This window comes from Paramisgurnus dabryanus, chromosome 7 (genome assembly GCF_030506205.2).
Source record: "Paramisgurnus dabryanus chromosome 7, PD_genome_1.1, whole genome shotgun sequence".
NCBI lineage: Eukaryota > Metazoa > Chordata > Actinopteri > Cypriniformes > Cobitidae > Paramisgurnus > Paramisgurnus dabryanus.
Window position 1 is genome coordinate 5,640,058 of NC_133343.1, and position 16,374 is coordinate 5,656,431.

The 16,374-nt window shown below is 35.8% G+C and overlaps 2 protein-coding genes across 4 annotated transcripts in view; both read left to right on the top strand.

The window, feature by feature from the left end:
* Positions 1–507: 507 nt before the first annotated feature.
* On the top strand, positions 508–9,957 carry arf3b (ADP-ribosylation factor 3b). Of its 2 annotated transcripts, none has more exons than XM_065293736.2 (5): positions 508–607; positions 2,425–2,653; positions 2,944–3,054; positions 6,962–7,086; positions 7,216–9,957. In XM_065293736.2, the coding sequence occupies exons 2-5, from the start codon at positions 2,506–2,508 to the stop codon at positions 7,375–7,377; spliced, it is 546 nt and encodes a 181-aa protein (XP_065149808.1). In that variant the 5' UTR covers positions 508–607; positions 2,425–2,505; the 3' UTR covers positions 7,378–9,957. The 2 variants fall into 2 exon arrangements, with proteins under 2 accessions (XP_065149808.1, XP_065149809.1); XM_065293737.2 differs by having other exon boundaries at positions 540–607; positions 2,380–2,653.
* Positions 9,958–12,917: 2,960 nt separating this feature from the next.
* erbb3a (erb-b2 receptor tyrosine kinase 3a) overlaps positions 12,918–16,374 on the top strand; it is a 31,137-nt gene continuing 27,680 nt past the window's right edge. The window contains exons 1-2 of one of the 2 annotated variants that reach the window (XM_065293735.2): positions 12,918–13,111; positions 13,256–13,644. In XM_065293735.2, coding sequence (XP_065149807.1) covers positions 13,557–13,644 — 88 coding nt within the window. In that variant the 5' untranslated portion in view covers positions 12,918–13,111; positions 13,256–13,556. Of the gene's footprint in view, positions 13,112–13,133; positions 13,645–16,374 lie in introns of those variants that run through there. The other variant, XM_065293734.2, reaches the window with a different exon arrangement.

Here is a 16,374-nt window from a genome sequence, read left to right on the forward strand (position 1 = left end):
TACCTTTACCCACATAAAACACATCTGTAGTGTACTTTGGTATTTACTATAATGAGCTGTAGTAAAATCCTTAGAACTATAGTGTTTACTACAGTACTTCAATTCACTATAATTGATGCTATAGTAATAATCACTTTATTAATGTATAGGCTACAAGTATTTACTAGATTATTTTACTATATTATACTTTAGGTTAGCATTATTTTCTAGGAATTTTACTACACTTCACTACAGTATATACTACAGTAGTACATACTATAATATTTTTGCATTATTATATTAGCTATAAGAAGCTAATATTACTAACAACCTAAAATGAGACGGAAATGCCATGGGAAACGTCATTCTAAGGTTAAAAATATGAGTCTAATTTCTGCCTAATGTTTGTAGTGACAAATATTATGTAATGCGTGTATATGTTTTAAGCTAGAGGAGATAAGGACAGATATCTGACACCAATTTCACTACCTGACCTGACTAAAGGCAGCTAAGATGCGAAAGCCAATCATCGCGAGAATACCGGCACAAGTACTTCACCCTGGGATGTTCTCGCGAGATCTCCTCTGCGTCTCTCCGTGTCCAAGATCGGCTGGTGTCATCTCGAAAGGTAAACCAATATGTTAAATTGTTTTAATGCTTCATATGAAACCGCTTCGCGGCGGTCTTGACTGATAGAAATGTTGCATTTGCGTTTAGTAAAACTGAATCGAGTTTTATTTATTGCTTTTGAAAAGGGATAAGCGACAGGCCTTCCGCGAGGAAATAGGGCACGTAGCGTCCCTATTTCTCCAAATGAATGAATGAGGATCTGTTATCACGGATGATGTGGCCTCATTACATCCTTTCAGGCGTTATAACTCTCCTGTTACGCTTGGTTTTGATCGATGCTGATTTGCTTTTGAATCATAACGAAAATCTTGTATAAATGAACAATATTTCTGCTTCGTGCCGAACGTCTCCCTTCTAACTGAAGATCATTGTGTCCTACGCCGACATTATGAAAGGATCTTCTAAGGCCCTTCGGGCAGAATTACTGGCAGTAAATGATCACAATTCTATCAGTTTTAATAGTTTAATGACGAGTACAATCGTGTTATATTAAATGAGGACACCCGATGGAGTATTTTCGACGCCTCGTGATAATAAGTCGTTGCCGGGGTTTGGGAAAGCCTGGATTGGATGAAATTTATTGAAACAACAGTCTATAAATATTATAGTATATTATTAGTATTAGTATATACACATATGGCAGGTAATGTGATGTGTTTTAGTGGTAGTGGGGTTACTGAATGGGAGTCAGCACCATGGACAGCGCTGATAGAGTCAGACCATACATCATCACATTATTAATCATCAAAACCAGATTAAGAGGGTTGGCTGGTCTTAGCTGGTTTATCCTGGGTGTAGCATTTTAGGTCCTCCCAGTGGTCTGGTCTTACAGCGTGGCCAAGCTGGTGTTAAGCTGGTTTTAGGTGGTCTTCTAATCCTGACCTGTTAAAACCAGATTGACCACCTAAAATGTTGTCGGAGCAGCCTGCTAAACCAGCTGAAACCACCCTGCGTGACCAGCTAATTGGCTGGTTTTAGGTGTTTTATTTAGCAGGGTTATAGTCTTGGCTTGTCACATTTTGTTTCCAAATCTGGAACCTTTATTTACATTGATGCATTTGTACAAATTGATATTTACAATCCAGCATTGGGTCTAGAAGGGACAACTCAGCTGTTGTGTTCAACCTACCCAAAAATATTTTTATTTGACTCAATGTTAAACCAGCAAACCAGCATTTTGGGTTGAAAGAACCCAGCATAGGTAAATTACAGCCCAATGGGTTTGTCCCTTTTTGACTCAACGCTGGGTTAACCCAGCATTTTTATGGAGTATATGATAAAGATGATTAAACAGTCATTAAATGTACATTCTTTAATATAAAAAAGCAAAAATGTAAATGGCAACTGGTTAATATTCAGACTATTGCCTTTAATGTGTCTGATTGCATGTTATAGTTTGAAGGATAGTTTCAGACAATATGGTGGAAACCAAATATAAAAAATGAACATTACCCTGTAGTTACGATATGTTTCAATTTAACATAATATGGGGTTTATAGTTTGACTTCCACAAAATGGGACAGAAGGGTTATGGGGGAATGTGTGCTACATCTCCATCTGGAAATGATGGGAGATGACTGGTGGGGTTCATGTAAAGGAGGTTTATGAAAAAGGGGAACAGATTGTACTACAGCCTAAAGACATGGCAAGATGATGCCATAATCTTTCAGTTAAATGTGTTTGTATGCTAACCAACTTGTAGCTTTAGTTCATAAAGCATAATAGTGAGAATAAGAAAAGAGAGAATAACACATTTTTGTCAATTTTCAGGATTCAAGAGTCCTTTTCTTGACTACATTACCTTGTTTTACACAGTTTTCGATCTTGTACCTTACTGGGTCGTTCAACACAAACAGATTCACGGATTTCTGGATTGTGATTGCACAGCATTGAATCATGGGGAATATTTTTGGCAATCTGCTGAAGAGCCTGATAGGGAAGAAGGAGATGAGGATCCTGATGGTTGGATTAGATGCTGCTGGTAAAACCACGATCCTGTACAAACTGAAGCTGGGAGAGATCGTAACCACCATCCCAACTATTGGTAAAATGTTTCTCCTGGTGTCATTGTTGCTATTGTTGGCATCTTAACACCCTGTACATATCCAAAGAAGCCTGTGTTTCCACGGTAAAATGATCAACTGCAATGTGTAGATCCAGATGCAATAATATCAAGAACACTGAAGGGGCTGTGTCTTACATGGCTCCACCCCTATATACACATCCTCTACTCAACATATCATAATTTTATGACATCATATATTTATAGAAAATAAATGAGTGGGTTTTTGAGTCGACGTGTGGTAGTTTTGTCATTTATTGTGTTTGTTCCAGGCTTTAATGTGGAGACGGTGGAGTATAAGAACATCAGCTTCACTGTGTGGGACGTGGGTGGTCAAGATAAGATCAGACCGCTTTGGAGACACTACTTTCAAAATACACAGGGTGAGATACACATACAGTGTCACCTGCTCTCCCTTAAATACAAGCTGTGTAGCTTATATTTATTTATTTATTTATTTATAAATGTTGATGTCTTTGTTCAGTCGAGAAGAAATTGGGTTTTTTGAGGAAAACATTTCAGCATTTTCTCATTTTAATGGACTTTAATGGACCCCAATACTTAACAGTTTTAATAAAGTTTAAAGTCTAAACGATTCCAAACGAGGCATAATGGTCTTATCTAGCGAAACGATTGTAATTTTTGGCAAGAAAAATATGCACCACAACTTCTCATCTTCCTCCGGTTGTGTGATGCGCCAGCGCAACCTCACGTAATACGTCATTACGTCAAGAGGTCACGGATGACGTATGCGAAACTACGCCCCAGTGTTTACAGTGTGAAGAAAGAGGAGCGTTCCGACGTTATTGCAGGGTTTCCCACAGCACTTTGCAGTCCGGGTGGCCCACCTAAGCTGTGAAACCCTACCACCTTAACCTGGATGTTAAAAAAAAAGGCCATCAAGTGCATCTTGGAGAATAGCGGTTTTGGGTTTATTTAAGCCTGTTATTGTATTAGCCTATAGTTCTTGTATATTTAAAGTAAGTTGAGCTTTCTTGCTCACGTTATTTATGTGCATTATTTACATGTTACAGTAGTTAACACTCCTTTAAGATAATGTAATTAATAGTGGGAAATAATCAGTTTTTACAATCTTCGCGCTATCTATCATCTGCTTCAGTTTGTGTTTATTAACTCTTTCACCGCCAGCATTTAAAAAAAAAGTTGCCAGCCAGCGCCAGCGTTTTTCATGATTTTCACCAAAGTTTAATGCCTTCCAGAAAATGTTCTTCTTTAAATATATAAACATACAATATACCAAATGAAAGAACAGACCCTCTGCTTTCAAACAAAAAAAACGTTTCATCCTACCTTTAGTGGTTCTTTTGCAATCAGCTTTTGAATATGGGTAGGTTTTTGCAAAAACACCATATTTTGAGCAAAAAGCAGAGATAATTCCATTTTTATGACGGACTTTTCATAGAGATCCCATTCAGAGCGATCTTTAAAACAGACACGGACATGCAGCAGCTTGCCATAGGGCAATACTTCCGGTTTTAAAAAGTTGCGGAAGGGCGCCACCTGGTGGATAATAGCGGTATTGCGGAAAGACGGAAAATCTCGTCATTGGCGGGGAAGCGTTTTCTCTTAATTGACGAGATATCTCGTCAATGGCGGGGAAAGAGTTAACCCTTAAGTTTCACTTTATCACGCAGCTATTCCCGTTAGAGGTAATAACATTTAATTCATTAATAATCTAGTATGTGTTAATTTTCTGTCATAGTTTCTTCAAAAATAAGTTTTATTTGAGTGTTTTAAATAAAAATATTTTCATTTTCATCATGACACGTAAGCCCCCGCCCCTTTGATTGACACCCCCCCCCCCGGTCCCGCCAACCCGCCCAATTCTACCACCTTAACTAACAAATTTTTCTTTAGTTAAGGACAAGACATATGTTAAGACGAATGTTAAACTCCCTTTTATTTATTTGAACACAGAATCGACACGAAATGACACATAGGGCTCTATTTTAACGATCTGAAACGCAAGTGCGAAGCGCAACGCGCAAGTGAGTTTGTGGGCGGATCTTGGGCGCTGTTGCTATTTTCCCGGCGTGAGAAATAACTCTTGCGCCGGGCGCAAATCAATAAGGGGTTGGTCTGAAGTAGGTTCATTATTCATAGGTGTGGTTTGGGCGTAACGTCAAATAAACCAATCAGAACGCTAGCCAACATTCCCTTTAAACGCAAGGGCGCAAGTTCCATGGCGGGTTGCTATTATTATGACGGATTTACCAGGCGCACGCCAGGAGCGGTTCACAGCCGAGGAGACCGACGTCCTTGTACGGGGGAATCCCACGCTTGCCAGCATAAATCGGGCACGCCGTGTAACGGGAGGTGGATCTGCCTCAGGACTTGACGCCAGCAGAGGACATCGCTGCGTCCACCTTCACCGCTGAAAGGGTTTGGGGGCTTTGAAATCGGACCCAAGAAACGCAAGCAAGGTCCAACCCCAAAGTACTCTTACAAATCAAGTTCATATACATTAAGGTTTCTTATGAAAACATTTTAACTATTATTTACATAAAATAAACGTAATACAGCCACACAACAAAGTTATGAAAATATTTTAATCGTTATTTGCATGAGAATAAATAAAAACTATCACCACAATGCTCACCACTATGATTTCCCTTATCTCGTGTATTAATATTTTTAAGTGTAACAATTTATGATTTGCAAAAATAACTGTTGCATCTGTGTAGATTAGATAAGCAAAGTGTGTGCGCGTTGTGCACGCTATACATTATGGTCAAGCATGCGCCCTTAAAATAGCATAATGAACCACGCGCAACGCGCCACTGACTTTAGACTAGTTTTTTTTGGTTAGTAGCGCAATTGTTTTTTGAAACTGCAAAATAGCATAAGAGATGGTTTGCGCCGCAACACGCCTCCTTTTTGCGCTGAACCGCCCAGGGAGCGCAAGTTCATTCCCTAGTTTGCTGAAGTGCATCTGTGGAGGGAAAAACCCCGCTGTGCGCCGGCCCAAAATACGAATGATACATGCGTCACTGACAAAGTCAATTGCGCTGGGTGCAAGATAGGGCCCATAATGTGTTAAATAGGATAACCCAAAATGATGTGTAAAAAAATAACACATCCTTTCTTAGAGTGTAGCAAAGCAAAATAAAGTAAATAGTGACATATTAGACCCAACTAATTCTTCCTACAGTGGTCTACCAGTAAAATTGACAAAAATTTAGGACCAAAAATTATTCAGACACTTTGACCTGACCATGTATTTTTTCCAAGTGTTTTTTCTTTAATTCAAGATGAATTTGTTAAAAAAATGAACTGTGAAAATGTTTGAAATGTTGAAGTTGTTTTTTTATTTAAAGACAAGTAAATAGTCATTAATAGAAAACAGATAATAAACAATATAACAAATTATGAGCAATTGTACAAATAATTACATTACAATTAGGGATGCTTAACGATTAATCGCGATTAATCGTTAGCAGAATAAAAGTTTTTGTTTACATCATATATGTGTGTGAACTGTGTATAATAACTTTGTTTAAATAAATGTACACACATGCATGTATATGTTTTAGAAATGTTTACATGCGTATATAAATTTGTATATTTATGTATAATTTATATTATATATAAAAATATAAATACTTAATATATACATTTTTTTTCTTAAAATTATACATGAATGTGTTCATATTTATATATATACATATTTATTATACACAGTTTACACACATATGTGATGTAAACAAAAACTTTTATTCTGCTAACGATTAATTGCGATTAATTGTTTAGCATCCCTAATTACAATACAATTACAATACAACAAGCATACAAATAAACAGTGCTTTTATTTTTTTCAGGTTGGTCTGTAGAAACGTAATCAAATTTAAAATAATACTGCATGCATAGTCTTATACTAGTATATAGTTTAAATAAAGTATAGATGAAACATTTTTGCAGTTATAAAAGTTAATGAGTCAAGACAAATGAATAATTTTTTTCTTTGGCCATTGGCATACTTTCACTTTGAGAGGAAGTGCACGGATCCAATAGGCCACTATGCATTTCATTTCTCAACCAGTTACATTCAACTAAGACATAGACTGTGTTAACAAGAATAATTATGGCATTTTGGATAACATAAACTTAGCGTGCTGTCTGAAGCATTAAGATGTGGGTTTCCAGGTATGTGCTTCGAGTGTACACGCAACATTTTCAAACAGGATGTAAATGTTTTGTGTTATAGTGTGCATAAATGTTTACATAATATTGATATCCTCTTTTTGTTTCTGTTATCTATGGCATCTCTAGGACTCATCTTCGTCGTTGACAGTAATGATCGAGAAAGGGTTAATGAAGCTCGGGAGGAGTTGATGAGGATGCTTGCCGAGGACGAACTGCGTGATGCCGTACTTCTTGTTTTTGCTAACAAACAGGTATTCCAGGTTTTCTTAAAGGGATAGTTCACCCAAAAATGGGTAGTCCTTTATAAAAGCACATTTACAAAGCGTAAGTGAATATAAAAACTATGATCTTTAAATCCATCTTGTCTGCTTTGACCATAGGATCTGCCAAACGCTATGAATGCAGCTGAGATCACAGATAAACTCGGCCTCCACTCGCTCCGTCATCGCAACTGGTATATACAAGCCACCTGTGCGACCAGCGGCGACGGTCTGTATGAAGGCCTCGACTGGCTCGCCAATCAGCTCAAGAATAAAAAGTGAGAGGGCGGGATTTTCATTATGGGGCGTCTCTCACTTTGGGAATGGGGTGGGACTAATTTGGCCTTTGGATATGTTTGTTTGGTTTTTGTTTTTTTACATTTGTTGTTTTAGCAAATTTGTGTTTTGGTTTGTAAAGCCTTTTATGTTCTGTGTAAATGAGCACGTCATTTGTATGTATACACACACTGTTACACAAACACACACACTCAAGCAGTCAAAGATCAATGTGCGTCTTATTTCCTCTGTTGACTTTTCCGTTTTTACAGTAAGCCTGTCAGTACATTGTCTTCAACAGTGTTGTTTTTGAAAGAGATGTTTTTTTGTTTTAGATTGACCGTCCTCGTGTATTATGTAAAATGCTCAAATATTTCTCCATATCTGTAGATGTAATTACGATGCAGTTTGCCTCCTCATGCACACACAGTATTTCACAATCTTTAGATGCGGTCTGTGATTGTAGTGCATGGCTCCTGTCGCTCAGTGTTGTGATGCAGTAGGAAGTAGAAATGCATGCGCGTGTTTAAACAGACAGAGATGATCGGTGTTGCATGCATGCCGCTATGTGGCTGCGACGTAATATATCGAATGCTTTTATTGGACATCGTAGAAAGAACATAGAGTCTTGAGCTTGTCCCGCATCTGTGTTTGTGCTAATACCCTTATGTAGTGTTGTTGTCTGTTCAGTGTATCTGTAAATAAAGCTTTTTTAGTTTTGTATTTGACTTGGCTAACTGTTGCATGGGCGAAAGTGTTTTGTCCCTAGGAATTGCATCCATATCGTCTGCATGGCGTGCATGCTGTGCAAGAAGTCCCATAGATGGATTAGTAGGCAGTTATATATTGTAGATAGATAGATGGATGGATGGATGGATGGATGGATGGATAGATAGATAGATAGATAGATAGATAGATAGATAGATAGATAGATAGATAGATAGATAGATAGATAGATAGATAGATAGATAGATAGATAGATAGATAGATAGATAGATAGATAGATAGATAGATAGATAGATAGATAGATAGATAGGATTATTAGATTATTGCACTAAACTGTTGATTGTATTGTTGCTTTCAATCATATAAACAAACGAACAGCACAAACACGTGTAAACAAATCCCAGGTATGTCAGTGGTTTAAGGCAAACTGCTTCATAATTCATCTGTTTCTGTGTGCTCTTGTTTTACGTAAAATCTCAATTTAAAAACCTAATGAATGTGAATTTTGTCATTTTGACTTTATTTGTGTTGTTTTTCAGTCCAGACGATTATATTAATGATATATTTATGCTATTTGTTTATTTAATGTTTGATATACGCTTCAGATGAAACGTCTGATGTATTATTTGTATTAACAACACACAAACTATATAACAGACTAATATACGTCATAAATGAGCAAGTGATAAAGCATTTGTTGTACCAAATGTGTGTGTAAATACTAAGAGCGTGTTTCTACTTGTATTAATTTGGTTTGTGGGTTCTTGCATTGCTTTGCATTTAGTTTTCAAGCTAACAATACGTGCATGATATGTACGTGACATTGCAGATCAGTTTGTAAGTTTAGTTCTGTCAAGTGTGAATTAGACAGGTTAGAAAAACAATTATACTATGGGGCTGTTGAATGCTTTGTTCTGATTGGTTGAGATGGGTGTTGATTATTTTTCTGTAAAACATACACCTGACCTGACCTGTCAAATGTCTTAAAATTACCACCAGAGCAATGTTTGTGGAAACTGTGGTATAAATGGAATAATTGACTCGGGTCCTTTGAATGATTTGAAAATAATGCACACGCATGTTGTAACGCTTCGCGTCGTCAAATAATTTTACGGCCAGTCGTCAATTATTTCTTACTTACCGTATACACTTAATCATTAATTATTTAGTTTTGCTGTGGCTTAACTTACCATGCAGTTTATCTACCAATAAGAGTGACGCATGACAGTTTAGCGTCTAATCCAAACAAGGTCATTTATACAGAAACTTTCACAGTGTGAATTGTCCAGTCTGTTAAGTTTTGTGGCCTTATCTTACAAATGTACATTTTGTCACGGTTATTTATTAACTAAGTTATTGAGTCAATGAGTTACCTAGTTTTTAGTAAATCCAAGATCAAAAGGGGTTACAAGCTCAAATACATGACTTTTGTTGATTTTTAGGGGAGAAATATATTTATTGTTTGCTTTAAATAGTTTGTGTGATTAAAGATGGTTTACAGATATGGTATTTTTTTTTGCTTCTATATTATATTTTTATTTATTTATTTATTTTAGTGACTGTTTTGATGAATATACTTTTGTGTGTATATGCTTTTCCTTGTTGTTTTTTATCTTTTGGGTGAATCATTATACAGTGTCTGTGAACATAATTAATGAAGGGATAACAATGATCAATTTCTTGTTGAATTATGAATTAAATTAATAGAAGTCTTAGAAATCATGAATGAAGTGCGTAACTATCTGTTACAGTAGATAAAGAAAGATTATTGTTGATTATTATACTGTAGACACCAAAATCTTTCTCTCCATACAATTCTTTAACTGTAACACTACACTACAATAAAAAATATGAAAATGATCTTTTTTGCTGGTCTTTAATGTTATTTTTATCCAATCTCAGAAGCAATATTTGTTTCAAAAATAAAATAGAGTCTGTTAATTCTTTATTTCAAGTGTACATCGATCTTATTAAAAGAATGCACACTTTGATGACAGATATAGCCTATAGGATAAAAAAATGGTTTAGTAAAGCTAAACAAAGACTATCATATAGGGGTGGTTTTCTTAATAATATTACATACCTTCTATGTAAATATTAAAGCATACTTTAAAGGGCCCATGTCACAAACTTTTTTAAGATGTAAAAAAAAATCTTTGGTGTCCCCAGATGACACATGTGAAGTTTTAGTTCAAAGTACCATATAGATAATTTATTATAACATGTTAAAATTGCCACTTTGTAGGCGTGAGCAAAAATGTGGCGTTTTGGGTGTGTCCTTTAAAATGCAAATGAGCTGATGAAATTCAAACACTGAATACAATGATGGTGGTTTGTTGCAATTGAAACTCAATTGTGCTGTCAATAATTTTTCTCTCTCTTGCACTAAATGGCTGTGCCGTGGTTGGAAAGTGCAGATTAAGGGGTGGTATTATTATAATAAGAGCTCCTTATGACATCATAAGGAGAGCAAAATTTCAATAACCTAATTTTCACGTGCTTGCAGGGAATGGTTTACCAAAACTAAGTTACTGGGTTGATCTTTTTCACATTTTTTAGGTTGATAGAAGCACTGGGAACCCAATTATAGCACTTAAACATGAACCAAGTCAGATTTTCATGCCATGGCCCCTTTAACATATTATTTCAATGCGCTCTTTGGCACCTTTAAAGTAAGTGTTCATTTGTAACGGAGATGCGTGTTACTTACGTAAAAATATGATTCATCTAGTTTTAAATGTGTGTGCCAAAACCAAAATGGTTGTGCCCCCCTCTTTCCTACATGTTGTAATCTAATAAAATTTAAATATTTTATAATATTTTGACTTGTCTGGTTTCCTGATTAAATTCATTGCATTATTATAAGACAATCTGCATATTGAAACTTGTCAGCTGGATTCCCTGAACTAAACATGATCTCTTTCTCCCCTGCAGTTTCAGTATTAACCAGAAGAGGGCAGCACTACTGGAATCAAATCCCACACTAATCATTTTCAGTTCAGTAACTTGAAAACAAAAACAAAAGGTTTAATTGATAAGCAAATGTACCGATGTATAAACATGGGTGATTCTCACGAAATCCATATTTAGAAGGTGTCCAGCATCAACATTTTTAAAAAAAAAATTTTCTTTTGCAAATATAAGATTAAGGTCTGAACTTATTATAACCATTATTTGTAGAGGATTTATAAAATATTTCCTATAGAATTATTTACATGTTTTATATAATTATCAAAAATTATCATTACCGCAACATGATATTATATTAAATATATGCATTTACAAACTCATGTTTCAGTAATGAGAACTAAAAAGTTGTATAGGTACTATGACAAACAAAATTTCAACTTTTATCTGGAGAGAAAAAATAAGAACTGCTTACCTCGTAGTATTTTTTTAAATGTTAGTTCCTTGGGGGTTTAATCAATAACTGAAAACTGTTGCGGAGGATGAGATTTGGTCTTGGACACATTTATATTCCTTATTATTGTCTTTTACCAATGTTCACCAAATACCACATGTTTCTTTAATGTAAATGCTTATAGTATAACATGCTCTGAAGCTTTTTAAATTATAAATATTTCCATGTCAAACAACCCAAATCAAGTCATGGACACGTTGCGGTAATGAAGATTTTCCCCTTAAATGTGGAAAAAACAACAAAATTGTTTTTTATGATGTCATTTGAAATCATGTGCAAAATAGTACATGAAGAGATGTTTGTAACTGACTGTATGCTTATTATTTTGATACTCTTTCTTTGCATTTACTTTTTTATCAAGATGTTTCATGACACCTCATAAGTCTATTTCTCGAGAATTACCCACATGTACAAGTCCTTTAGTGACTTTGGTCAATAAATATTACAAACAGGGTAGAAATGGGTAATCTGCTAGTTTCACCAAACCCACTTGTTCAGATTAGACGCATAATGTACAGCCTCTCTCTCTCTCTCTCTCTGTGTGTGTGTGTGTCTCTCTCAACAGGGTGTGTTCTGGCCCATAGCACTGTTTTCTAGTGAGATATTAACAGGTAACTTGCCCCAAAACCATAAAAGACTGTTTATGCCGTTTACGTCTGAAAAAAAGTCTTTTTATGATACATGGAATAATAAACATTTTATTTCATTGTAATAGTTGCTGTGTAAGAATGCATCTGTTGCCATGTCTGTCTGTCTGTAATGTTTGTTCAATCAGTGCCTCACACAGACCGGTGATGCAGGATGAGCTGGTCTGCAAAACCTGTTTTCCAACTGTGACTACTACACTGACACACTCGCATGCTGTCTGAATGGAGATCAAGGGGGAAGAAAGAATTGTTCAGAGTGTACCAATAATAATGCATTGTGCGTGCTGTGAACAGTCAATAAACGGTTGGGGCGTTTTGTAATTTGGGAAATCACATGAACAACAAAAACAAAATTTAAAGACACAGTAATGAAATGTTTTATTTTGGCACTGACTGAATTGATTTAAATGATGATGTGTTATCCGTACTCCGAGCTCACATGTTTCCCAACGGTTTCTTGTCTCAGTGGTCCGAAAACATCTGAACTGAGGCACAAAGTGGCCTTTGTAAGTCTGTGAGTCCAGAGCCATCAAAGAAACAGTGATAAACTAGTGGACGATACTGGGACACAATGCCATCCTTGACTTTTACACAATGAGTCCCCTCACTCCCAGATGACATTATTATCAATACAGTGAAGCCCGGATGTATGTGTATGTATGTGTGTGTTTGTTCAGATTGATAGAGAGAGAGAGAGAGAGAGAGAGAGAGAGAGAGAGAGAGAGAGAGAGAGAGAGCAAGCAATCTTAGCATTTAATATCACTTTTACTTCCGTACAAGATGAATACACAGAAGAAAATACACTCTATATGTTTACATTGTTCACTAGCAAGCTTACTTGTTTACTTGATATAAATCAGTGCACGGCCTTTGGAATTACGAGACCGACGTCACACCTTCAGCCAATCAGCGCGCGGAAGCATTTTTCACCTGTCCTCGAAAACAGGTAACAAACCTCATAACAACATTCCTGCATGCGCGAGCCTCTTGGCGTTTACAACATATTGATAATTTCGTTCGCTTTTGTCTAGAAACTTTGATTGTATTTTCATTATTTAATCAATATTTGTTGTTTTGTCTTACATTGAAGGATTTTTGTACTCTTTAAACTTTTTCGGGACAGACGGACTGGGGGACTTGGCTACATATCTTAATTGTTTTCCTGTACATAACACTTGGAATATTTTGGATTGAAAAACAAACTGAAAAGAGAAACTGACTGAAAGGGGGGAATTAAATTCTGGAAATCATTTTGTCAAGACGAATAGAAGAGAAATAAGAAAGACACAAATTCGAAGGAAACAGCATTTTCAACATCTCTTTCATCATGGATATTTGATTAATGTGTCCAAACTGACGGACTGTCTTCACGTTGGGAATACTGAGTGAGAATGAAGATGCGGATGCTCGCGCTGTGTCTCGCGCTCTCGGTGCTTCGCTCATGTGCGCATGCTCAGACGCAGGAGGGTAAACATGAAGGTAAAACTCTTTTACTGTGATATACTGTGACTATACACGAAAAAGAAACGTTTTGCAGAACATGAACCATGAGCACATTTTCCATTTGAAACTTATATAATATATTTTTGTGTTATACGTAATTGCACGTGCATTAGTAGGCTAATACTAGCGTACTAATTAAGTCTATACAGTTTAACAAAATGCAAAAATAACATTGCACATCTGTATTTCTCAGAATTTACTTAACGTTATATTATTGCTTAAATGCACATATTCATTTTTAAAATGTGCAATGATTTAGGACAAATTATACATATTTAGGTTTATGTGCGTACACATTCCATTCTTATTTAAATATCCTGCACTATAAACGCGCTGGGTTGTCTCAACCCATGGTTGGGTCAAATATGAATAAAAAAGCCTTTAAAGGTTCATTTAACCCAACGATTGGGTTTGTCCTTGACTTTGGGTTGAAACAACTCAGAATTTTTGTTGCTGTCAGTAATGCATTTAGAAAAACCTGATTCTGCACATTGTTAGTGCATACACTTTCTAAGCAAGATTATGTTTGTTTATCTTAGATTATAAGTGTAAGTGACAGGATTTGTTCCTAAATCAGTGCTGAGTTCAAATAACCTAGTACCCAAATAACCAAGTACATAAACCAGTAGATTTTGTTAAACCTGTTTCTCAACGGCTGTCTACTGAAAATGTCAGAGGGGTTTGAACTTGTGACGCCTACCGTACTATTATACTATTCAACTACTGTATCATATCTCATGTGTGTGTGTGTGTGTTTTAATAGAGCATTAGCAATGCAAACCCTGTAGATTAAATTCCTAGGGAATACACTAAATACTGAAATACTGCTCAAAATTGCAATGTATACCTTGATGCAATTTAAGTTTGCTTTTGCTGAATGCATAAATGTAAATAAGGTTTAGTGTATTTGTGTGTGTGTGTGTGTGTGTGTGTGTGCATAATCTATTTGCTAATTTAAAGAATGATCCGGTACAGCAAATATCCAAGAATTACAATACACAACACAATATGACACACAGAGAGAGAGAGGGAGGGAGAGAGAGAGAGAGATTTGAACTGCATTGATTGATCTTTGGCCTGTGCAGTAAGTGTTGACTAAGAAGGGTGGAGCACAATGGCACCATCAACAACAACAGGTGTGTAGTCCAAGTAATCTCAAGGCATCAGAAAAAGTACTGGACAGTCACGTAATCACATTATTTTAAACTGTAACCCCCTGAAAGATTCATTCATTATGTTCAAAAAACAAAGAGGGTCTCTCCATGTCAGCGCGTTGAGTCAAAAGGGGACAAATGGACGAGAAAAATGTTTATCAAGCTTAAAAATAAAGGTGCCATAGAAGAATCGTTTTTGGTTCCTCAAAAAACCTTTTGAAACCATCTTTTATACATTTATATAATCTTTTTTCACCTTAAAGAACCTTTGTATGAAACAGAAAGAACCATTGCTTTAAAGAACCATTTAGACAGAAAAGGTTCTTCTGTGGCATCGAGAAGCACCTTTATTTTGTAACTGAGTGTAATTGACCAAAAATGGGTTAAACAACCCAGCATGTTGGGTTGAAACAACCCAGCATAGGTTAAATTACAACCCAACAGGTTGGGCTCGTCTCTTTTTGACCCAATGCTGGGTTAAAAAAAAACCAGCATTTATTGAAGTATAGGATTTTAAGTCTCTCCTTTAAAAAATATGAGACATTTTTCATCACCTAAACTAAAACTAAGTTAACAAAGATAAACACTTTTAATTGTTAAAAAAATGTGTTGTGTTTGTTTTAACACTAAAGTATGTTGTTGTATTAAGAAATGTTATATTTAACTATATTTTACTGTTTGTGTTGTAGCTAAGGAGGTTTGTTAAAATGTTAAATGCTGTCGAGGTGTACAGAATGTACAGAATAGTTTTGCACATGGTGACAGATTGCCATTGTCATCATGTTATGTCACAGATGCAAACAGGACTTTGTTGTCTGGATTATTCAATTCAAGAATCGCAGCCAGTCGCAATTTTATTAAAAAAGCACAGCCACGGTCTGTTTGCTGTAAAATGTAGACACAATCTTTTGACATCCGATACAGTCCTGTGATCCTGGCTTGTCTGAATAATACAGGACTTTTTAGTTGACCTGTACATTTTGACTGTACAACAGTACGTATTTCCAACGTCAGGAGAAGATAAGGGCAGTTGCGGACCTTTCCATTGTCGTATTTGACACGTCAATAAGATGCTCCCACACATACAGGCTGAATACTGCTCCTCTATGAATGTTGAATAGATTGCAGTATGTGTAACGTCTTTGTCTCTGCCTCTGCCCTTTATAGCGAATTAAATATTCATTTATGGAAATTTACTATTTTGAACAATGGCAAACACTGTATGTATGTATTACTTTACGTCAAACTGTCGACAAATACTTTTAAAATGAAATTCAGTCATTGTTAAAGAATAATCTTCACACACAAACCATTTGATACTGGTGTTAGGTGTAAAACTTGGTTTAGTGCTAAACTGGTTTAATTAGAATTATGCTTTTTCTAACAAATCCAGTTTTTCAGGCGATTTTTTTTTCAGTTTATCCCATTGCTATAAATTATAAAAAAAAACAAAGTTTAAATAAAGCTAATTCAACTTTTTTTAAATATTTTATAGCAACTCCTCACTACAGAGCTGGATCAACTTAAATCTTCTTATTTACTTAAAGGTGTA